The 25022-nt window shown below is 35.1% G+C and overlaps 1 protein-coding gene across 5 annotated transcripts in view; it reads right to left on the reverse strand.

Moving 5' to 3' along the window:
- SCFD1 (sec1 family domain containing 1) overlaps positions 1–25022 on the reverse strand; it is a 110898-nt gene that overhangs the window by 24641 nt on the left and 61235 nt on the right. For all 5 annotated transcript variants that reach the window (XR_004904010.1, XM_028506407.2, XM_028506409.2 and 2 more), the window contains 5 exons: positions 24747–24843; positions 20468–20538; positions 18577–18656; positions 10420–10482; positions 8621–8696 (listed from right to left, as the gene is read on the reverse strand). Coding sequence is in view for 4 of the 5 variants with exons in the window: in XM_028506407.2 (XP_028362208.1) it covers positions 8621–8696; positions 10420–10482; positions 18577–18656; positions 20468–20538; positions 24747–24843 (387 nt within the window). In the remaining variant the exon portion in view is untranslated. The remainder of the gene's footprint in view (positions 1–8620; positions 8697–10419; positions 10483–18576; positions 18657–20467; positions 20539–24746; positions 24844–25022) is intronic.

A 25022-nucleotide genomic window follows, 5' to 3' on the forward strand; every position in this document is an offset into this window, starting at 1 on the left:
ATCTATGTGCACAACATTCTCAAAGTAGCTGATTTTTTAAATTGTTCAAGAACAGTTGTCTTCCTTTTCTCCCTACCACTCTTCCCTGCCCCACCGAACTCCACTTTCCCCATCCCCTCTGGTTACTGCCAGTTTGTTCTTAATTTCAGTGTCTCTGGTTATATTTTGCTTCTTTTGTTAATTAGGTTCCACTTGTTGCTTGTTTTGTTAATTAGGTTCCACTTATAGGTGAGATCATATAGTATTTGTCTTTCACTGCCTGGATTATTTTACTTAGCATAATGCTCTCCAGATCTATCCATGCTGTCGAGAGGGGTAGGAGCTCCTTCTTTTTGCTGTGTAGTATTCCATTGTGTAAACGTGCTACAGGGTTTTTTGTTTTTTTTTTTTTGAAGTATATTTTATTGATTATGCTATTACAGTTGTCCCAATTTTTTTCTCTGCTTTATTCCCCTCCTCCCTGCACTGCTCCCCTCACCCTCCAGCACCCACACCCCACAGTTCACATCCATGGGTTTTATATAAAAAATCTTGTCTCCATTTCCTACACTATTCTTAACCTTCCCCTGACTATTTTGTGCCTATTTATTCTGCTTCTTATTCCCTGTACTTTTTCCCTCCACTGTCTGCCTCCTGATAACCCTCCATGGGATCTCCACTTCTGTGATTCTGCTCCTGTTCTAATTGTTTGCTTAGTTTTTGTTTTTTATGTTCAGTTGTGTACTACAGTTTTTTGATCCACTCATTTACTGATGGGTACTTAGACTGCTTCCAGAACTTGGTTATTACAAATTGTGCTGCTATGAACATTGGGGTGCATAGGTTCTTTTGAACTGGTGTTTCAGGATCCTTAGGGTATAATCACAGCAGTGGAATTAGGCAAGTAAAATTCATTATTCTGATATTTGTGTTGGCCAGAAACTTTTAAATATAAACACAAGGACCAAATGCTCAAGTTGACTAAATGTGTTTCCTGAATTCTATTATTTAGAATTTTTTAAAAAAGGTACCACACAAAATTTTACCTTTTAATTTTGTTTCAAATAAAATTGAGCTTGTTCATATAAGTATCAATCAAGACTTTTCTCTAAATCCAAGCAAATTTAAATGTATAAAAATGCTTTATCCAAAAGAAAAAACTACAGTTATAAATTTGTTCCATGCAATACTATCAGAAGATAATGAAGTACTTTGCAACATAACAAGCAGAAATAATTTTTAAAAATCTGGATCATGGGAATATTATAAATAGGATTTACTAAAATTAATTTTATACATTTCTCTATTTACATATAATTCTGTTTAGTTCCCTGAATTGTTTTATTTGATCTGTGCAATGGAGAAAAATTCTGAAAAGATTTTGTCAAAATGAAGCCATGAGTCATTATTTTTATTAGTGAAAATAATTTGAATAGGTCATTAAATAAATAAGAAAACTTTCTTTTAGCAGAATAGTTCAAAAGTTCATGAGCTCATAGACAATTCTTTATATTTTTATCTGGTCTCCACAACCAGAAAACACCAGAATCATTTATCACTGCTGCACCACACAATATTCACACATTTTCACAGATGAAGGAAAACTTCAAGTATAGAAAATGATAAAAGAAATTCATAATACTTTTAAAGGCATAAGAAAGAATATTTCAGAAAACAACCTCTGAGACCTTTCACCAACTAATGCTCTACCTAGTTTTATTCTTTGCCTAAATGAAGGCTTGAACTGAGTTATTCATCATTTTAAAATCAGTTCTATATTAACAATAATTTCTATACAAGATTAATCAACTTTTATTAACTGAAAAAACTGAACTGTGGCAGCTAACATACCAGCAGAGAGAAAACAGAAAAAAATCATATAATTTTCTTAGCTCAACAGTTAGCTTATTCATCTTTAGAAAGATAAAAAATCTGTGTACCTCAATATGAGATATAAATGAAATACAATACAATAACTCATTGTTTTAAAAATGCTGAGCATATTTTTGTTTTTAGAAAATGCTATTTTAGAAATAAAGTAAAAAGGATTATTGTATAGGTTAATAACCAAATTTCTCTTAGTAGAAAGCCTTTATAAATATGGATCTGAGAGACAAAGTTCCATACATAATGAATATCCTAATTAAGGATCACTATTTCTAAAATCCTCTCATTTCATATTCATAAACTAGAAGAAAAGAAATTGTAAGAAATCTAGTTTTAAAAATCCTTCTGGTTTTATGACCATTAGTCACATTTGTGAGTTTAGTCACTGTAAAAGTTAAACGATGTTAATTTTACTTCTGATGGTATAATTACTTAAAAACAAATTTGAAGTAAAAACAAATTTGAAATAAAATAGGCACATTAATTAAAAATCAGAATCTAAGAAAAATGATGCCACTCTATACCCAAAACAGTTAAAAATTATTTTCCCCTCTAGCTCTCCCAGGTTAGCCACTTGTTGCCCTATGCCATCTGTCTATGGTGACCATTTCTGACTGTGCCCTTGCAGCTTGGGCTGACAGTCTGATGCCGATGCCAGCAGTGCAGTTGGGACAAGAGTTGCTGCTGCCCTGTTTATCAAAGCCCTAGAGAATGAATAACAGTACGGACCTCCTCGAAGAGACTGCTTATTTTGAAGACTGTATTAGCCAGTAAAGAGTAAGATGAAGTAAGATACTGGAAATACATTGGGAATGATGGATGTATCAACAATAGAAGGGGTGGAAAGTTGTCAGTGAAGATGGGAGGGGGGGAAATAAGATGGATCATCTATTTCCAAAATGTTAAAATTATAAATCCGCAATGAAAAGGTGAATCCAACATCCACACTGACATCTACAGATAAGGAAATAAAAAATACATGAAGTGGCATTTCCTCCAAAGTCTTAGCATATTAATAGCAATAAAATTAAAAACAAAACAAGATTACATTAGCCTAATAAAACACGTCCAATCCTCCATCACTCAGCTTCAATAATTATTGGCTCACAGCAAATATTACTTCGTTTATATTCTTATCTACTATCCACTTTCCTAGGCTTTTTCAAAATAAGCTCCCAATATTAAACCATTTTAGCTATAAATATCTCAGTACATATCTCCAAGATACATCTTTAAAAAAACCCCCAAATCCTCTACCACTATTACCACACCTAAAATAATGAACAATTTCTTAATGTATCTCAAAATCTGGTATTAAAATTTTCCTGTTGCTGGGTGAGTTGGGATGGGAGTAAAAGACAGAAAATTGTACTGCAACAACAATTAAAATAAAATAAAAAAAATTTCCTATTGCGTCAACTTCCTTTTCAGTTTTCTTGTTTAAATCATAATCTTACTAAGGGCCATACACTGCAATTGAATGATAGATCTTTTAAGTCTTTTTTTAATCCATTGAATTCCACTGCTTGCAATTTATTTGTTGTTAATTCATTTTTAAGAGGGATTACTTTAGCAAACAAGCCAAATAAAGTGAAACTGAAAACTTTTAAATTATGCAACTTTGTTCATCATCAGATTGCTGTACAATTACCCTCACAAATATATTCCAAATCTGTGAGTGTCATTCAAGTGGTCTTATGTGATAGCTGACGCTTGTGATGCATAAGACTTATACCGCCCAAGAAGGAAAGCATACAAAACTCTTATAAGTGATCTAAAAAACTGAATGTGGCCAGAAAATGTTTTTTCTATTTTACTTAAAGCTTTAAATCAGGTAAAGTCCAAAACAATATTCAGAGATAATAAAAGACATAAGTAACTCAGGGTTTTAAGTGTGAAACAGAATTCATCTCTAGCAGTCTCTTCTCTGGCATCTTTCCTCTTAGCTCTCCAATGGCCCTAGATCTCCCATCATAGTGCCTCTAAAATGTAGAACATTAGGACAATGTAACTTTTAAAATGGGTTTGTATTAGCTTAAATATTTTTGAACAAGAAACCTCTTAAAGTAATGAATTGGCAAACAAACACGTGTTGAGGTTTGAAAAGGATGTAGAGAAAAAGGCACTGTCATGGCAAATTGGTACAACTTTTCTGGAGGGCGATTTGGAAATATTAAGAACAATTAGAAATGTTCATTCCTTTGATTCTACAATAGAATTCCAGGAAAGTGTCACATGGAAATAATCAGAGATAAATACTCAACTGGAAAAAGACATTTAAAATGTAGGTGTACAAAGTTTATCTTTAAGTATCCTCTATTTTTCCTTTCACCTTGGATTTACTGTTTTGTAATATGACTTTTATTTTTACTTCGCAATATAAATAAATAGTCTCCCACTCAAATCAAAAGTATTTCCCCTAGTTTGAACCTAAAAAGTCATATTAACATCCACTTAAAAAATGGCCTGGCTTTTCTAGTAGTGGTGGCAGTAATGTCGTATAGAGACGGCCTCCAGTCATTTCAAATTTTACTTTTATAAGTGAGCAATATCCTGTATCAAAGTTGTTTATTATTTGCAATCTTAAGAAACAAAAGGGACTTGTGGTCACAGAACAATTGATTTTTGTATTTTAAGAACTCTAAATAAAACAAAATTTTTATTGTATTTTTTCCTATTAACATTTCATTCCCTGATATACCAGCCCCCTCAAAATTTTGTGTTAGCACAATGTGAGTTGATAAGTTTAGATACCTCTTACTGGCATCATTAGGGGACATATATCATGTGACTGTAAGATAATGAGTTCAACAATAAATATGATCATTCCAAAGATTTAGGTCTGTAATGCTGAGTTATTTATGATAAACTGTTTACAGAATCTTCCTATTGGGTTTCCTTCTAAAAGTGACAAGTTAAAAAAAAAGTAATTCTCCTTAAAAATAAATTTAACTACATGTGGTTATACAAGTCTATCTAGCAAAAGGCAGACATTATCTTACGAACTGGTGGTTCCCGTAACAAAACGTCCAGTCCAGAGTAGATGATAGACTAGTGTGACAAAGACCCTCTTCCTGCCACTCAGGCTCTAGAACCTTCTACTCAGGCTCTTCTGAGCTGCTTCAACTGGGCCTTGGTTTTTGAACTTCCGTCTTCATCTTTGCATTTTCCAGCTTTAGAAAGAATCCTGCTCAGTTTAGCCAGAATCCCCCATCCATGATATCTGATCATCCTTGGTATCTGGATCAGGTTACTCACCCTCTACCAGCTCCCGGGTGATGACCAATCACACTGGCCTATCTTCAGCAAAACCCTGTTAGGTTGGTTTGGCCAGAATTCCCCTCTACCTCTGATATTTACTTTTAGTAATTTTGCATACATTGACCCTATCCTGCTCCCTGGCTATGAATTCTCACATTAACTTGCTGTATCTAGAACTGAGCCCAATCTCTCCCCCCAGCTGTAAAACTGCAGTGGTTCCCAATATCTTTTGCAACAGTCACCTTGAATACAGTATACATTACTATTCTTTTAAAATTATTTTTATTGATTATTCTATTATGGTTTTCCCCATTTTTTTCCCCCTTTATGCCCCTTCAGTTCTGCCTTTCAAACCTCCAGCATTCTGCCCCCTTAGTTCATGTCCATGGGTTGTACATATAAATTCTCTGAGTCTTGTTTCCTATACTGTTTTTTCTCTCTCCCCGTCTACCTTATGCCTTCCATTTATGCTTCTTCTTCCCTGTACCTTCCTGTCTATTCTTCCCTTCCTCCTCCCCACTGAAATCCCTCCATGTGATCTCCATTTCTCTGATTCTGTTTCCGTTCTAGTTGTTTGCTTAGTTGTTTTCATTATTTTTCTTTTAGGTTCATCTATTGATAGTTCTGAGTCTGCTGACATTTTGCTATTCATATTTTTGATCATCTTCTTTTTCTAAGTCCCTTTAACATTTTGTGTAATAAGGGCTTGGTGATGATGAAGTCCTTTAACTTGACCTTATCTGGGATGTACTTTATCTGCCCTTCCATTCTAAATGATAGCTTTGCTGGATAGAGCAATCTTGGATGTAGGTCCTTGCCTTTCATGACTTGGAATACTTCTTTCCAGACCCATCTTGCCTGCAAGGTTTCTTTTGAGAAATCAGCTGACAACCCTATGGGCACTCATTTGTAGGTAACTGTCTCCTTTTCTCTTGCTTCTTTTAGGATTCTCTCTTTACCTTTAATCTTGGGTAATGATGATGAGCCTTGGTGCGTTCCTCTTTGGGTCCAACTTCTTTGGGACTCTCTGGGCTTCCTGGACGTCTATTTCCTTTGCCAGATTAAGGGAGTTTTCCTTCATTATTTGTTCAAATAAGTTTTCAATTGCTCTTGTTCCTCTCCTTCTGGCACCCCAATAATTTGGATATTGGAATGTTTCAGGTTGTCCTAGAGGTTTGTAAGTCTCCCTTCACTTTTTTGAATTGTTTCTTCATTCTTTTCTGGTTGGATATTTATTTTCTCCTTTTGTTCCAAATTGTTGGTTTGAGTCCTGGTTTCCTTCCTGTCACTGCTGGTTCCCTGAATATTTTGCTTTATTTCGTTTTGGGTATCTTCCATTTGTTTTCTCATTTTTTGACCAAGCTCAATCAGTTTTGTGAGCATTTTGATTACCAGCGCTTTAAACTCTCCATCAGATAGGTTTGCTATCTCATTGCTTAGTTCTGAGGTTTTGCTCTGTTCATTCATTTTGGCCCTATATCTTTGCTTGGGGCCCCTGATAAGTTGTAAGGGGGCAGGGTCTTCAGTATTCACCCAGGCCAGGCAACCTTCCTTGCTGTCCTGGGGTGCTGCCTGTGGGGGAGGGGCCAGAGAGGGAACAGTGCAGCTCACCTCCTTGTCTTTAGTGCACTTTCCAACAGACTCACGTGTGAGACTGGGGGTTTCTCCCACCAGGGGCAACTGCCGCCATAGTCCACAGTCAGCTCTGAGTATCAGTTTCTCTTTAAGTCAGCCCTGACTGTCTGGTCTACCACCTCACATTGGTTTTTCTGAGCTGGCCTGCGTGGTCTGCTCCCTTACTGGTCTGGTTGTTCTGGTTGATTTTTTCTTTAATTCCTTGGTTGTCAGAGTTCCATGCAGTTTGTTTTTCTGGAGCTTCTGGTTGTTTATTGATTTTAGATCGGCTGTCATCATCCTTTTGGTTGTATGAGCAAGCAAAGGGTTTCTACCCCCGCCTCCGTATTGGCCCGAACTCCTGCCTTACTATTCTTTAGTAAGTGCCATCAGTCACATTTTCTTTAGGAGGTTTTAGGTTACACTGTATAGTGTGTTGGTCTCTAATGTTCCTAACTTCCTATTTTTGTGCCTTTTCACCTTTTGTAGTCCAAGTGAGTGAAGATACACTGACTTGAGGAAGTACTGTGAACCAGTAAAAAAAGTGCGGTATTTAGTAGTAGCTTCCTACCAGGAGAGAGGTAGATTGGGAGGGATTGAACATAATTTCTAATAGGGAGGAAGCTAAAAGTATTTCCAAGTATTTAGAAGATAATGCAATCTGGAATGCATCTGAAGAAAAGTTTGAAAAGTAATCAGGCTTTTAATTAAATAAAGCAAATTAAGATTCTCACTGACGACATGGTTTTTTATAACAAAATGTTATTCACTTATTCACATAAAAATTAAATACCTATTTATGCAAAGCACTATGTAAAATTCAAAGATGGGGAAGAAATTCCTTGCATCAAGAAACTCATCATCAAGAAGTGAAACACTGTCAGTTATATGTCAATAAAACTGGTCAGAAAAGTAAAACAAAAATGAATAATGTCAATACAAAATACCATGCGCAAACATTAAAAGAAAGCTAAAAGTATGAAGGAATGCGGAGAAAGAAAATATCTAATTTTTTTTTTCTATAAACAAGTAAGCAAAAAAATATTCACATCTGAATAACTGATAATTCCATCTCCTTAATTTGGCCTTTAAAACCTTTTCATTACAAATTGATATATTTGTGTGAAAATTATGTCTCAGATTTAAATAAAAATTTAAAAAATTTAGGTAGGGAAGATAAAACAAGAATGAAATAATCTTGAGTTGAAGCTTGGTAAAGGGCTCAGAAGAGTTTGATATATTAATGTATATCTGAAAATTCCCATACTAGAAAGTAAAAATCAAACTGCGTTTGAAAAGAACCAAATTAATTAATGGTTCTCTGAAGCAGAATATCTATGCATTAGAGTAACACAAAAATACAAGTACAAAATCATTTAAACACGTACTATGTATAGGTAAGACAGTTAAAGGAAGTGTTATCTAAATCAAATTATAGTTTTACTACCCCAAAACATAAATTCTACTTAAAATATTTTATTTATTCTAATTTACACAGGACTTAGACTATTAAATTCATTATTCTCTTAGTATGTTAAAATGTAAATAATATGCATTATGCAGCAGTGTGTTAGTTGAAATAGGTTTAGTTCATTTTTTTGCAATTAAGGTACTTTCACAAACCTAAAGGTAGTCAAAGAAAAATTAAAATGTCAGTAAAGTCCAAGAGCAAATTGGAAAAAAAAAAAAAGTGATGCAAGACTCCAGAAAACATATGTAAAACTTCTTAAATATATATATAAAAAGACCCTTGGTTTCATTTTATTCCTAATAGTTATAACTTGAATATATCTAGAAGTTGCTTTAGCTGAGTAATCAACCTGTCAACATGTTAACTTATGCTTAAGTTGCCAGTATGCTCTCTAACTAGTGTACTTACTTGCTGTTTCAAAACCAGGTTCTTCACTCCTTCCATCACAAACTGTGATCCTGTATTCATGACTCGTGATAAGAGACTAAGGGCAAAAAAGGAGGATCACAAAAAGCATAAATTACCTCTCCAATATGTTATAAGATAAAATATTTGCCTGATTATATACCACATGCTGTTACCTTCTGTACCTACCATCTTTGTTTTCACTAACCAGAAGTAACCTCAGAATTTCTACTTCCATGGTATTACTGTTGCAATTTTATTTATCAATAAAAAAGTAAAAAATATACTCTGAATAGTCATTAATTATTACTCAAATGTAAAGGTAAAAGGCCACCCTCAAAATAAACATTTTAACTGCTTACCTTTAGCTATAGTTCTTAGGCAAATTATAATTTGTGGAAAACTACTTGCTTTCCTGATTGCCTTACTGCTAAGGCAATAAAATTAAAGATAGTAAATTAAGACAAGTTGCCTCAGTAATTCAAACCATACTAACACATGTAAGCTACATATGCCTATAAGTATGCATTGTATACTGTCTCCCTTACTATACATAAAATCTATCATATAAAAATGTGAATCATAACACACCTAATGAATTGTTCCTCAATTCTAAAGAATGTTTGTTGTCTAAATTTTTAACATCAAAAACAGCACCAACAAATGATTTGCCATATTAGATTTATATTTGTGTCTCCAGTAGTTTCTCATTTGGGATCAAAAGATGCTTTGTAAGACGGGTTGGTAATCCTCTATTGTGATATTAGAAGGCTAGAGATATCCTTTAAATCATCCAAAAATTTTCTTGTAACATATTTTATTAAAATCCTCAACTATAAAATCCATAAGAAAAAAATCCATAAGAAATGTAAAAGTCTTTTAATATTCAATAAGATTTAAGACATGAAACTGGTAAGTCTATTTACTGCACAGATAAAAGTAATTTTCCAAATATAGTTTCTTTTCCCCTATCTTATCCTTATCCCCTCTGAAATGAAGAGATGAACAAGGTGGAAATCCTTTCTTTAACAGAAATAATAGAAAGTAATCTTTGTTAGAATGGACAGTTTTCAGGTGATTCCCTGGCACCAGGCAACTCTGAGGGACTAGGCTAACCTGCAGAGCACTGTCTGAAGTTGAGGCCAGTTGGATTCATTTCCCCAAACATTTACAAGGCCCTGCATTATGACAAGTGCTTTTGTTTTTAGAAACTGTTTCATTAAAAGTAGTAGCTCAGGGTGGGGCTAGGATAAACTTGTTTTACTCTGGGCTTCATGTTTTTGCTCTAAACTATAAAAAATAAGCTAAGGATTTGAAACTGTTAGAGTATGCGATAAGAAAGAGTAGCAAGAATTACCTCATTTAGCATTTTTGAAAATCACACAGACTCTAGAGGATACTCTGGAGTTAGAAGCCAGCCCCAGGCCTGGGAATTCCCTCCCTATTATCTAGTAGGATGCCTAGGTCTGCCTTGAAGCTAGCTCTTGAGTACCTAGCAGTGAGTCTATTAGTTATCAACATTGATATGAAAATAGCTTTATCCTTAATATATATTCTGAAAATGAAAACTGTAATGTTTTAAGGGAGGTAAAAGAAGCCAAATACTCATACTAAATAAGACATACTAACTTACATTTTAAAATGAAAATTTAAATTATCTAAGAAGCCAAACGCATGCTGACATTTATTCTCTATCACAATAAAAATATTTTGCATTCAAAGTGTCAGTGTGTTTTTAAGGCATGAAAGGCTAATTATGGTCTGGAGGACTAAACTCAATCAGAATTATTAAAAATACCTACCCCATTGATTTAGTGGTAGTGTTGCCATAGCTGGCAGGAGCTGAGGCCATTTTGGCAAAAGCCCTAAGATATAAGAAAGTTATATGTAAAGCTGATTATTAGCGCTAACATTCATGGTATTAAAATATCTATTGATTAACTTTTACTATGCAGACATTATCTGAAAAGAGAAATAATTTTTAACTACTATAAAACAATTATCAGTCTAGTCAGCACCAAAACAATTACATAAACCAAGACTATATAAATGTAAAATAATTTCCAAATACAGTATAATACTGAAACACTGAGATACTTTAGGAAACAATGCATTAATTCCCCCAACTTTATTATTTTTCTTTTCCCTTCTATCCAATCATTAATATAAAACAGACTCGTTGCCTTAAAAGAACCACCATGTACTACTGACTGAGTCTCTCTAACCCTTCCCATATTCCATGCTCCTCATTCCCAGACACATACCTCTGTTGATGCTGTCCTTTGAGGGGTATACATTTACTGTCTTCTCCAACAGAAACTGTACATTTCCTTTTAACACTCAGCACAAAACCATTTTCTTCATCAGTAATATTCTAGTTCTACTACCCAATAATTTTTCCATTTAGTTATATTCTAAACCATACTTAAATTCTATACTTAAATGCTTAGTCACTTATTTTTTAAGTCTTTTTAAGTGCCCAGAATCCCTTTAAACTAAACTATAGAATTCTTGAAAAAATGGGAAAAAAGATGACACTTAGATGCATTTTTAGCAAATATTTTCCTTCTGGTAATATGCTCACTGGAGAATCCAAACAACACAGTACTTTCAGAAGAACAGTTCCACTGTGAGGTAACCTGCTATGATTTTGGTGTATATTCTTCTAATCCTTGGACATATGGACATATAACATATATACTTTTAATAATAAAGTTAATACCATATTGTACATATTGTTCTATAAACTTCAAGTAGCATACTATGAACATTTTTATGTGACTCTTAACTTTTATATTCTTAAGTATTTCAAATACTTAAGTGAAAAAAGTCTACTTAAATATAAGAAAATCTTATGAGTACAAAAAAAAAAAAACCCAAAGGAATCACTAAGATATGATAGTTGAAATGCTGAAAATATTCCATTTCAATCTGGAGAAATCTCAAACACAAAAATCACAATCTTGTTCATAAAGGAGGATATAAATCAACTGTTTTCAGTAGTAGATTGGAATTTTTGCCTTTAATAAAAATGTATTTTTCACTATAAACAATTATATCTAAATAAAGGGATAAATAATAACACATTTATAGGCTGAATATTATGCAAATACTAAGTCCTGCTATTGAGAACTAAGATAATGAAAAACTGCTATGATGAAAAGTAATAGAAAACTAGAATATAAAACTGTATCTACAGTAATGATTTCCTGATTTTCAAAACTGTATATAATACGCTCATAAAAGGATAGACACTTGGGGAGAAAATACAGACAACTGTAATTGAACAATAAATTTTAAAAAAAAAAATAGTGTAGATATACACTAATGTTTACTTGTACATTCTGGATGTTGAGATTACAGGTAAATTTTTACTTTTTTTACACCTGAGTTTTCTAAAATTTCATTGAGTAAACTGTTGTAACTCTCATAATTGGCCAAAGAAAGTTACAAATCAGAAATTAAAATTTTTGCTAATCACATGAAATGATGCCCAAGAATACCTTTCCTTATAATAGCAAACTTGATTAAGGAATTCCCACACAGTCATAATGAAAAACAAAACAAAACAATGCAATTTGCCACATAGCCAAACGTGTAAGTGTATAGTTTATGAAAATTGGAAAAGATGGTTTTCAGTTTCTCTTTTTAAAGAAAAGGTTTTTGTATATTTTTTTCTTATAACAAGAATACACTCAAATAAAATTTGAAAAAACAAAAGTATAGATAATAAAAAGCACTCATAAACCCAGAAATAACCACTGTTAACAACTAGTCTTATTTCTCTATCCATACATATTTAAAAAAACATTTTTAAATTACAGTAGACACATTATATTAGTTTCAGATGTATAACCTGCAACAAGACATTTATGTAACTAACAAAGTGATCACCCTGATAAATCTAGTACCTAACACCACAGTTATAAGATATTATTGACTGTGTTCTCTATGCTGTACTTCACATGCCTGTGACTATTCTGTATCCAATTTGTAATTCTAAGTGCCTTCACCTTTATCACTCATCCCCTCAATCCTTTTCCCATCTGGCAACCATCAAACTGTTCTTTGTTCCTGTGAGTCTGTTTCTGTTTTGCTTGTTTATTTTTATGATTCCACATATAAAGAAATCACCTGGCATTTGTGTGACTTATTACACTTAGCATAATACCCTCTAGGTTCATCCATGTTGTTGCAGATGGCAAGATTTCATTCTTTTTTTATGGCTGAATCATACTACATTATATACATGCACCACTTCTTTATCCATTTACCTATTGATGGATACTTAGGTTGTTTCTGTATCTCGGCTATTGTAAACAATGCTGCAATAAACATGTGGGTGTATATGTCTTTTTGATTTAGTGTATTGGGTTTCTTCAGTTAAACATCCAGAAGTGGAATTCTTCTTTGTCTTTTTAAAGCCTTTGTTTTAAAGTCTATTTCATCTGGTATAAGTATTGCTACCTCAGTTTTTTGTACTATTTCCATGTTCAAGAACTATCTTAGACAACCCCTTTACTTTTAGTCTGTGTTTTTTGATCTGAAGTCTTTTGTAGACAATATATTATGTAAATGTCTTGTTTTTTAATCCATTCAGTTAGCATATATCTTTTGATTGGAGCACTTAACTCATTTACATTTAAACTGTTGATAAACATGTATTTATCGCTATTTTATGATTCATATTTTTATTTTTGCCCTTCTTCTTCTTAAAAAAGACCCTTTAACATTTTTTATCCTCACCCAAGGACATGCTTATATATTTTAGAAAGAGGAGATGAAAGGGGGAAAGGGAGAAATAGAAACATTGATGTGAGAGAGAAACATCAACTGGTTGCCTTTTATAGGCATCTTAACCAGAGATGGAACCTGCAACGTAGGCATGTGCCCTGACTAGGAATGGAACCTGCAACTTTTCCATTTGAGGGATGATGCCCAAACAACTGAGCCACACTGGCCAGGGTGATCCTTTAACATTTTTTGTAATACTGGTTTAGTGGTGATGAACTCCTTTACCTTTTTCTTGACTGGGAAGCTCTTTATCTGGCCTTCGATTCTAAATGATAGCTTTGCTGGGTAGAGAAATTTTCATTATAGGTCCTTCCATTTTATCAATTTGAATGTTTCATGCCAATCCTTTCTGACCTATACATTTCTACTGAGAAATCAGCTGACAGCATTATTGGAGCTGCCTTCTGAGACTGTCATTTTCTTGCTGCTTTTAAGATTTTTCTCTGTTTTTAACCTTTGCCATTTTAGTTATGATGTGTCTTGGTGTGAACCTCTTTGGATTCATCTTATTTGGGACTCTCTGTGCTTCCTGGACTTGTATGTCTATTTCTTTTTCCAGGTTAGCAAAGTTTTGTCATTTTTTTTCAGATAATTTTTAAAATTTTTGCCCTCCCTTTTTCCAGCAACCCCAGGATGAGGCTGTTGGTATGCCTTAAGTTGTCCCAGACACACTCTTGTTCACTTTTATGGATTCTTTTTTCTTTTTGCTGTTCTCATTGGGTGCTTTCTTATATTCCAAATTGCTGATTGATTCTCTGCTTCATCTACTCTACTGTTGATTCCTTGTAACTTATTCTGCATTTCAGTTAGTGTACCCTTCATTTCTGACTGGTTCTTTTTTCATGGCTTCCACGGCCATTTTTATGTTGTTGAAATTCTCATTAAGTTCCTTGAGAATCTTTATAATCAGTGTCTTGAACTCTGTATCTAGATTACTTGCCTCAATTTATTTTTTTTTTATGGAGATTTCTCCTGTTCTTTCATTTGGGACTTGTTTCTTTGTCTCATTTTGGCTGGTTCCCTGTGTTCATTTCTGTGTATAGAGCTGTTATGTCTTCTGGACTTGGTAGAGTGGCCTTTTGTAGTAGGTGTCGTGTAGGGCCCAGGGATGCAGCCTCTCTGATCACCTGAGGTTGATGTTCCAGGTGTGTATCCTGTGTGCACTATCCTGTTGCAGTTGAGCCTTGACTGCTGTTGCCATGTCATGGGAGGGACTGACAAAGGCTGACTGAGTGTGAGGACTGTCTATGACTATAATGGAGGAGTTGCTGTTCGGGGGCTAACCCCATGGAGCAGAACTCACTCTAGTGGGTCTTAGGTGTTGGCTTTTTGCCCCTTGAGTATGTGCAGAGGTGGTTGGGTTATAATCCAGTGTGGTCTGAAGGTGTCCACTGGGTGCACTAGCTCTGGGGCTTTCCAGGAGATGCAAGGTCAGCCACTGCCTGTACTCTGCCCAGGGCCACTTGGCATAAGGTACAGAGCAATCTGCAGAAAGCTACTACTTGAGCTGGGCTTAGAGGTGCCCGAGAAAGGCCAAGCTGTAAACCAAGGCTGGCTCATGCTAGTGCTAGTCCTGGGGCCACTCAGCAAGAAGTACAGGACACACCAAGTCCAGATGCTGCCTGTTTGAGAGATTTTATGAAAGTCTGAATCATGTGTCAAGAGAGGCTGTTTGTATGGAAAAGCCGCTGGAAACAGCTTGCATGGCTTGCAAGTTGGGTGGGACAGGAACTCAGGGAATCACCAGGGCAGGGCAAAGAGTGATAGCCAGGTTGATAGAGACTCAGATATGGCACCCACCTGCCAGCTTCGCAGGGGGGAGGTCCTAAGAAAAGGAAGAATGGCCTCTGCCAAAACTACCAGTCTTGATGTGGCTTCTTCTTTATATCCATAGTCATAGGATGTCCACTCAGCTAGACTTTAGGCAGTTCTGAATAATGGTTATTTTGTCTAGCTTTGCACATTTTTTGAAAAAGCTGAGATCAGAAAGCATTCTTGTAGCCTTAAAACAATTATTTTAATAACTATTTTGAGGATAAAGTTTGTTGTAGAAAAATTTGGAAAATAAACACCCCCAAAGAAAAAATTCTACCACTCAAGGTAAGCTACTAATAACATTTAGGTGTATGTAACTTCAGCTATGTAATTATATGGATATAGGTGTACATTTATATACAAACATGCACGGAGAAATGGATATTAGGGATCATACCATTAAAAATGTCGTCTATGGAGAATTCCAGCCAAGACGGAGGCATAGGTAGATACAATGTGCCTCCTTGCACAACCAAAATAGGGACAACAACAATTCAGAAACAAAAAAAAAAACCAGCACTGACAGAAAATTGAACTGTATAGAAGTCTGGCAACCAAGGAGTTAAAGTAGACACATTCATCCAAACTGGCAGGAGAGGTGGAGTTGGGCTGCTGGGCAGAGAGAGGATTTGGCAAAAAAAGCAGCGGCTGGCAGACCCCAGCACGCAAGGTGGCAGCGGGTGGACCCAGTGAGGTGACAGATTGTGCAGGGCGCCAGCATCCAAGGAGGCTGGCAGGCTGGCAGACTGGGTGGTGCCACATTCACACCCCGATAAACCAGAAGAAAGTGGAGAGCGAGACAGATCACACAACCCAGAGTTCCAGCGTGAGGAAATAAAGCCTCAAAACACCAACTGAAAACACCTGTGGGGGCTGAGGTGCCAGGAGAGACTCCCAGCCTCACAGGAGAGTTCATTGGAGAGACCCACAGGGTCCTAGAATATACACAAACCCACCCGCCAGAGAGTCAGCATCAGCAGGGCCCAGTTTGCTTGGGGGAAGCGGCAGAAGGGACTGAAATCCGGCAGAGAGTGGAGCATGTGCCACTGATTCCTCTCGGCCCCTCCCCCACATACAGCGTCACAACGAAGCTATGGGGGTTGCCCTGCCCAGGTGAAAACCTAAATCTCCACTCCTCACTATGTAACAGGTGTGTCAAGACACAAAAAATGGCCCAAACAAAACAGATCAAAGCTCCAGAAAAAATACAACTAAGTGACAGAGACATAGACAACCTATCAGATGTACAGTTCAAAGCACTGGTGATTAGGATCCCCACAGAACTGGTTGAATTTGGTCACAAATTAGATGAAAAAATGAAGGGTACGCTAAGTGAAATAAAGGATAATGTACAGGGAACCAATAGTGATGGGAAGTAAACTGGGACTCAAATCAATGGTATGGACCAGAAGGAAGAAACAAACAACCAAACAGAAAAGAATGAAGAAATAAGAATTCAAAAAAAATGAGGACAGGCTTAGAAACCTCCAGGACATCTTTAAATGTTCCAACATCCGAATTATAGGGGAACCAGAAGGAGAAGAGAAAGAACAACAAATTGAAAAGTTATATGAACAAATAATAAAGGAGAACTTCCCCAATCTGGCAAAGGAAATAGACTTCCAGAAGTCCAGGAAGCTCAGAGAGTCCCAAAGAAGTTGGACCCAAGGAGGAACACACCAAGGCACATCCTAATTGCATTACCCAAGATTAAAATGAAGGAGAGAATCCTAGAAGCAGCAAGAGATAAGGAGGCAGTAACCGACAAAGGAGTTCCCATCAGACTGTCAGCTGATTTCTCAGAAGAAACCTTGCAGGCAAGATGGGTCTGGAAAGAAGTATTCCAAGTCATGAAAGGCAAGGACCTACATCCAAGAATACTCTATCCAGCAAAGCTTTCATTTAGAATGGAAGGGCAGAAAAAGTGCTTCTCAGATAAGGTCAAGTTAAAGGAGTTAATCATCTCGAAGCCCTTATTACATGTTAAATGTTAAAGGGATTTATCTAAGAAAAAAGATCAAAACTGTGAACAGTAAAAGGACAGCAAACTCACAATTATTAACAACCACACCAAAAACAAAAACTGAGCAAACAACTAGAACAGAAAGAGAACCACAGAAATGGAGATCACATGGAGGGTTATCAACCAGGGAGTGGAAGGAGGAGAGAGGGGGAAAAAGTACGGAGAATAAGTAGCATAGATGGTAGGTAGAAAGTAGACAAGGGGAGGGTAAGAATAGTATGGGAAATGTAAAAGCTAAAGAACTTTTAAGTATGACACATGGACATGAACTAAAGGGGGGAATGTGGGTGGGGGGGAGTGAAGGAGGTAAAATGGGACAACTGTAATAGCATAATCAATAAAATATATTTTAAAAAGTCATCTATGTTTTGGCTTAAACACCACTTCCCAGAGATTTTTCATATCTCCTCAACAAATTATTGCCCTCAACAAGTTAAGATATATATCACTTAATATGATTTAATATTATTTTGTTCATTTGCTTATTTGTTGATTTATTGTTTCCTCAACACAAATGTAAAGTTAATGAGCATAGGGATTTTCTTAATATGCTCACTATTATATTCCTGAGATCTAGATGAGTCCCTAGGTACACAGGCAAAGGAAATAGATATTTATCAAACAAATCATGCTATACTATGGTAAACTACTATTTCAATTTCAATATAACATGGACATTCCCCAATGTCATTAAATAAGTCTTCTACAACATGATTTTAATGACTCTGTTGTGTTGTATCTTACGGAAATACCGTAATTCATCTACTAATCTTATTGTTGGACATTTAGATTGGTTTTCAAAATTTCAATATTGTATTGCTTCTAAGACTTCAGAACTCCAATACTCTTTGGGATAAATCCTCAAGAGTAGAAGTTTTAGATCAAAGGCACTTTATTAAAAAACCCTTTATATCACGCAGCAAAAATGTGTCAATTTATATTTCTAATAGCAGAGTATAGACTAATTAATATGCTTGTATCCTTTGCACACTGTTTTGTAAATCTTTGCATTACATTAATTTCCATTTTTTGGATTACTGGTGAAATTAAAAATTTCCTTTAATGTTTTTGGGACCATTTGATCCAAAACTTCCTTCTTTGAGTTTTTCGTTTTATCAGTGAAAAAGTATAAACATGTCTAGGAAAGAAAGACGTCACTATTTTATGTAATATTAAATTGTAAATAGGAGGGACAGCTAAGAGAATATGTAACTGAATAAAAAATATTAAGGCACTGTTCAGCTTTCTTAGTAACAGTGCCACTTTCTTGAGAATTCGACTTCCACTGCCCTCTCCTAAATGAAAAAATTTAAAAAGAAAAACTTACTTCCACTGTTTGATATATTGCAAGGGATTAAGGTCGCATCCTGCATCAGTTAAGGCTTTTTTGTATTGCTCCAAATCAGCCTGAAATAAGCAAAGAACAATCACAAAAACATTTCCTTTATGACAAAGAAGACCATTTTGTTTGTTGTCATTTGATTACTCAAAAAGTTAGACCAAAGGTGAATCTGAATTTGAGGAACACAAGTAGAGTGCAGCTGTATCTGAAGTGAGTATCCAAGTGAGCACCTGAGACAAAAACCACATATAATGAAAACTGTCTTTGACAGACTCCCAAATTATCCATAAACCATCATATTTTGTCATCCCTCAATAAGTCCCAAAGAGTCTGTTTTTTTCTCTATCACTGAAATAGACTGTCTTTCCTTAGGAAAAGCATTAAATAAAAGACTTGGCTTGACTAACGATATTTCAAAATGAGCAATCCCAGAGGAAGGGCACCAATGGAAGGGAATTGCAAATGTAGGTTTTCCCACCTCATAGTCACTGCAGAGGCCCAAATTCATTAAAGGAACAGAAACTGTGTTACACTTTTTAAATGACTTTTATTTTTCTAGCTCTTTTTTATTTCCTGATGAGTAATTCTAAGTGAAATTGTGTAATTTTTTAGGAGTGACTCCATTATAAAAATGTTATAAGATGGAAACATTTAAGCTCACCTTCAACCAGAGATGTTTACTACTTTGAATTTTTGAGGCTATTAATCTGATTATCAGTAGCCATAATTTGCTTTAAGCCTCTTAATGATCACTTAAACTTATGAAAAAACATAATCCTTACCAAAAATCAATGAAAATAAAATAATGTGGTCAAATTTCAAAAATCGTGAATTAAGTTTTAAAATAATATATTCTTCAGAAAATATTATGAGACTCTCCTAAGATACAGGTACACCCTCATTAATGAGAGAGATATTTCTAAAAAGAAAATGATATATTCTTACTGAATTAAAATAAAGGTCAACAGATGTATTCCTAGGATAAAGTAAAATTGGCGAAAAGCAAATAATAGGTTTAGTTTTGCTTTTTTAACATGCCAAAGATTTTTGGCCAAAAGCCTTGCAATGTACCAGACATTAAAAAAAATAAATGCTACCAGCAAAGGAAAAGAGTTTATAAGAGCCCTATCATTCTAGATGTCATCTCAGAGCTTTTTGTACTTGATGCTTATCCAGTAAAACAAGACTGAGGTAGCATGAGAAAGAGTTCACAGGTCTCTAACCCAGCAACACAACTGATGTCAAAATCACTGCTTTCCTTCAGAGCAAGTTAACTGCCTATACATACTTAAATATATTTTCTTCAAAAGCAACTGATGACTTATTATAGAAAAAAACCCCAATAATTAAATTACCCACCACCACACTTTCAGTGAGAAAAAAAAATCTTCTAAAAGGAAGATTTGTCATTTTCCAATCATTCTTAGGAATTTATTCTGACATAAAAGCAGTTATTTTATTGAGATACAAAGCATCTCAATTTTTTTATAGAACTTTTGGGAACACTGGATATTTTCCCTCTAGCGAATCCTCCTCTATAATGGACATTGACAAGACCAACCTTTCAGAAAGTGTAGCAAACTTCACTAACAGTTTAGAATAGCTATTTTCTAGAAATAAGGATTTTGGCTACTTGAATTCAGTTCATATTTCAACAACTTGAAAGTGGTCACACACTTAATGAGAGGATAGTTTTCTTGGTGACAATAAAAACAGCTACAAAACTCGACAGTAAATAGAACCAGCCTTAACAAACTGTTTTTCTTTTAAAAAAAAGGAATGAAGTAGTTATCTGGTCATAGTGATTTTCACTTCTATTTTTGAAACAAACAAGTTATTTCCCTTTCTGCCCAATAAATGAATACACAGGACCTACCTCAGAAGGTGGCTGCTGTGTACTTATATAATAGATAAGAAACAGCCTCATTTTATCTTCTGGAGTTCCTGCTACACAGGGGAAAACAGAATTTAAAAAACCCTTCATAATTCTGGTTAAATATTTGGTTAACACTTATATAAACATTCAAGGCATATCTAAATATGACTAGACAAATATGGTTCTTGATTCAGTAGGTTTAAGGTTATAAACACTATTAAATACAACCAGATAAAATACAAATATGGAAAACGATTTTATGCTTTGGGATTAAAGAGATGGGATATGGAAGTATCTCCATTCTATCTTCCAAACTTTATATTACATTGAGATTTATCTTTTAGATATAAACTCAAAAAGAAAGAAAAATATAGGTATAGTAATCATACAATTCTAAAACCAGATACTACTGAGATGGAAAGTAATGTTAGTAATCATTTAAGGACAGCTGGCATTAAAATGGGATTGTCCTGGGAAACTAGTAGGTTTTGAAACCTTGTTGGCTAAAATTACCTAGCTTAGTTTTAAGGTCATACTTCTCAAATTGGTTTGAAGGGCATTATATCACTTATGTAAGATTTAGGAAAATAACACATTTATATTAAACACTGATGTGTTATGCATAATATATTTGTCTGAAATTTTGGTTTTTCCGCCAGTACAGAAAAACCAAACCATGGCAAACAAAACAGTCCAAACCCAGAAGGGTCGTGGGTCTGAACATAAAACTTCACAAAATTTCTTGCTTGCAGTGGACGCCGTGGGCTACTATTTCCGTTACCCAGAGCTGCAAACTGTCCCGAGTAAATAATTTATTCTCCCTTCTGCTACTGGGTTTACTCCGGTGCAAAGTGATAGAAGTCATAGGTAACTCAGTTTCACTTCTCAACAAATAACAATATGCACTCTTACTTCAAATTGTGTCTCTAATACTCAAGAAATCGGAATTATTTTACTTTATTACAGAGTAAAAACTAGAAGAATTTTTTCAAAACATGACTGATGAACCATTGATTTTTAAAAAAATATGGTTAGAATCCAGACACACCCTCCTTCCCCTCTAAGAATAAAATCTTAAAAAAAACATACAGACACCCATTCTCAAATTATCCTTAGTCCCTATAATATGAAAAAGAATGATGATACAAAGCTTTCTCCAAAGTCCTCATGTTTACCAATACAGTATCTTGGACACTTTGAATATTAGGTTATGAGATCCTTGGTCTTGTTTAAATCCTAGGAGAAAGCTGATATTTTTGTTTTAGCAGGTAATTAGCCTGGCTGGGTTCAGGCCAAAGTTCCTAGCACCTTCTTGTGGGTTGTGGTTCCATCATTGATTCTATTTTCAAAACCTTTTGCAGTGCCATTTACTGCCCAGTGGCTGACATGGCAGCTGGGATGTCATCTAGACCATCACACCTCATAGTCCTTGGAATGCTGTTCAGGATCAGATTCACAGATATGTAGTTCAAAGGTGAGTCCAGGAATTTATAAATAGCTTGATGGGGTTGCTTTCCTGGGCTCCTTTCTCTCTGCGACCTCCCTGGTACTTCCCAGTTCACTTGGCCCTCCCTTTTTGGTGCTCTAACCAAAAGCTTTGGCTTTAGTTACCTTGCCCCAGTGTATATTTACTACAACTGAAACTAAGCAGCTAGAGGAAAAACAGGAAGTAGGTAGAGGTGGAAGAGGGTATAATAAATAGACGGGATAAATAGTAATGAAAAAATACAATAAAAATAATGTAAAAATATTAATATTAATCAGCCAGGCTAATTACCTGCTAAAACAAAAATATCAGCTTTCTCCTAGGATTTAAAAAGATCTGGAGGAAGAAAAGAGGAATAGGCCTTCCTCTAGGCTCTTGGGACCATGGCTCCTAAGATAGGAAAGTGTCCCTCCCACAGAGTTTTAGGGGCCTGTGGGTCCCTGCTGTTGCTTTTAATATCCTCGGCATTTAGCACAGCCTGTTCACATAATTCTGCTTAAAGAAGGAACAGTTCCCATTCTTCAAGGAGAAACATTTTATATTTGCTACAGTGTAAATAAATGCCCCAAAACCTCTGCTAAGGTTTTAAGAGTCATGATGGCAAAGGTTGTAGAGCATCGGGATGCTTAAAATGAACGTGAATCACAGGGGAACCAAATGGGAATTATAAAAAATGTACCCTGATAACTACAAGCACTCTAGAGCCTGTAGCCACAGCCTGCATAGATCCTCTTGCCACACCTAAGTTTCTACTGTAACTGTTTTAGAGTTAGAGTTTCCAGCTCATCATATACTTTCTCTTCCTACCTCAGCCCTGGAATCAACTACTTTGCCAATGAGTCCTAGTATAAAATGGTATTTATAAGCTAAAACCTTACTAATGGATTAGAGTTGCTCCCAGGCCTGCTCAGTTGGCAGAGCTGGAATATACATATTATATGCACACACACATTATTTATTTCTCTATCTGACATACTGAATATATACTAAGTGCACATCAACACCTTTAATTCCAATCTAACATTGAAGGATTCATTCTGGTTTTCTACCTTTCCGTATTTGTAACTCCCTTCACTGACTCCCTTTATATTATCTGATATTTTTACTTATTTAACCAGGCCCCAGTATGTAATCAAGATCTTATCTCTGCTGCCACCCCTTGCCTGCATGGAAGCCTTCTCACTCCACTTGGGCTCTGATTCCCTACAATGGACCCACCCGCATGCTGGGTCATTTTTCTCACCCCATCTGGGTTGATGATGGGTTGACCTGTGCAGACTAGGGCTGGGTTGTTCCTATGTGTGGACACTGCTCACTTCACTCTATGTCAACACCTTGTGCTAGGTTACCAACCCTCCCATCATCCCACATGGATGAACCCTTCTCATTCTGCTCAGGTTCCAACATCTTGTTCTGGGTGAAAGTGACACCAGGCTTCTGCTTGGCATAAATGCCTACCTTGTTGTGCCTTATTTAAAATCTTTAAAAATAAGCTGTTTGGGACTGAGTGGGGGTGGGTGGAGGTATTGAGCAAACATGCAAAAAAAAAAAATGAGAACGGGAAAAGGAAAAAGTTCTGTTTTCCATTTTATCAACACACTATTGCTTTAATTTTACTCAAGTTATTGTAAATAACTCTGAAGTAATGGACATATATATTTTGCATTTTTTCATTGGAAAGTGCAAATATTTAAAATAGTATGATCTCACTACAAATCTAGCTTTTTAAAAGTGTAAGTGATACTTATGGCTTCTCAGAAGTTTTATGAATGGAACCTTTAATCACAAACAATTGTGACTTTTTAAAAATTGCTTTTCAATTTGAAATAAAGTCTAAAGCTCATACCAAAAATCTACCTCAAAAACCATCATCACTCAGGTGAGTAGCTTTTGTGCAAAGAAAAAGAGCTGAGATCTGAATAGAAAACTACTCTGAAATGATCAGTAAGTCTCTTACATTTGTAGATTATTAGAGGCTAAAATCCTGTGTAGATTCCATCATTATAATTGAAAGCAATGACTAAATTACATTTTCCAAGTACAACTAATTTTACCTTATTTTAAGAAAAATCTAACATATAAATTATTTAGATGAATGTAAAATATAAAGAGACTGACTAAACAGTTTCTTTAAAAGTGAATTCCCTAAGTCCTGGCTGGGTAGCTCAGATTGTTAGAGCATTGTCCCGTATACCAAAAGGATGGGGGGTTTTTGATTCCCAATCAGGGCACATACCTACACTGGGGGCTGTGGATTCCGTTCCTGGTCAGGGAGCATGGTTTCTCTCTCACATAGATGTTTTTCTCTTGCTCCCTCTCAAATCAATAAAAACATACCCTCAGGTGAGGATTTTTAAAAAAAGCGAATTTATAACATATTTATATTTAAAACATAATTCAGTTTTACATACATCTTTTTAGAAAACTCTCTAGGCTTAAACCAGAGTAATTAGAAAAGTGTATCACTTAGAGACCCTTACTTTGAATGCTGTACCTTCAAATCTTCCTGGCACCAGAAGAAATTGAGCTTAAGATGTATCATTTTAAATGAATAAATACAAAAAGTGCTTAAATACCATCAAAGAAAAGTTCAATGAAATAAAATGCAAACCATTTTCCACTTTATGAACTGTCGTGCTACAAACTTCTCAATAGAAAGTAGTTCATTTAATTATCTCATTATTAACACATATTGTCAAAAAAACATTAATTCTATTCAGATTTTCCTAAAGTTAAAAATGCTGGATCCATCAGATGTGAAACTTATATTAACCTCAAATTTATGGTACATACCATCAGGGTCTGATATTATATCTAGAAGAGATTTATCCAGAGTAGTTTTGCTCATTATTTTTTCTTCACATTCAAAATACACATCTAGTTTTCTTGCCTGTTTCAAAATAAATATTAGATTAGAATACCTCAAGTAATAAAAACACACTAAAGGCTTCTCAGTTTACAAGTTTCTATTTTCTATGATCAATTTTAAAAGCAAAGATCATTCCCTAATAGCATTTATTTAAAGTTTCTTACTTCTGATCATATATTTAACGTAAAAAACAACAGACT

Source organism: Phyllostomus discolor, chromosome 1, assembly GCF_004126475.2.
Source record: "Phyllostomus discolor isolate MPI-MPIP mPhyDis1 chromosome 1, mPhyDis1.pri.v3, whole genome shotgun sequence".
NCBI lineage: Eukaryota > Metazoa > Chordata > Mammalia > Chiroptera > Phyllostomidae > Phyllostomus > Phyllostomus discolor.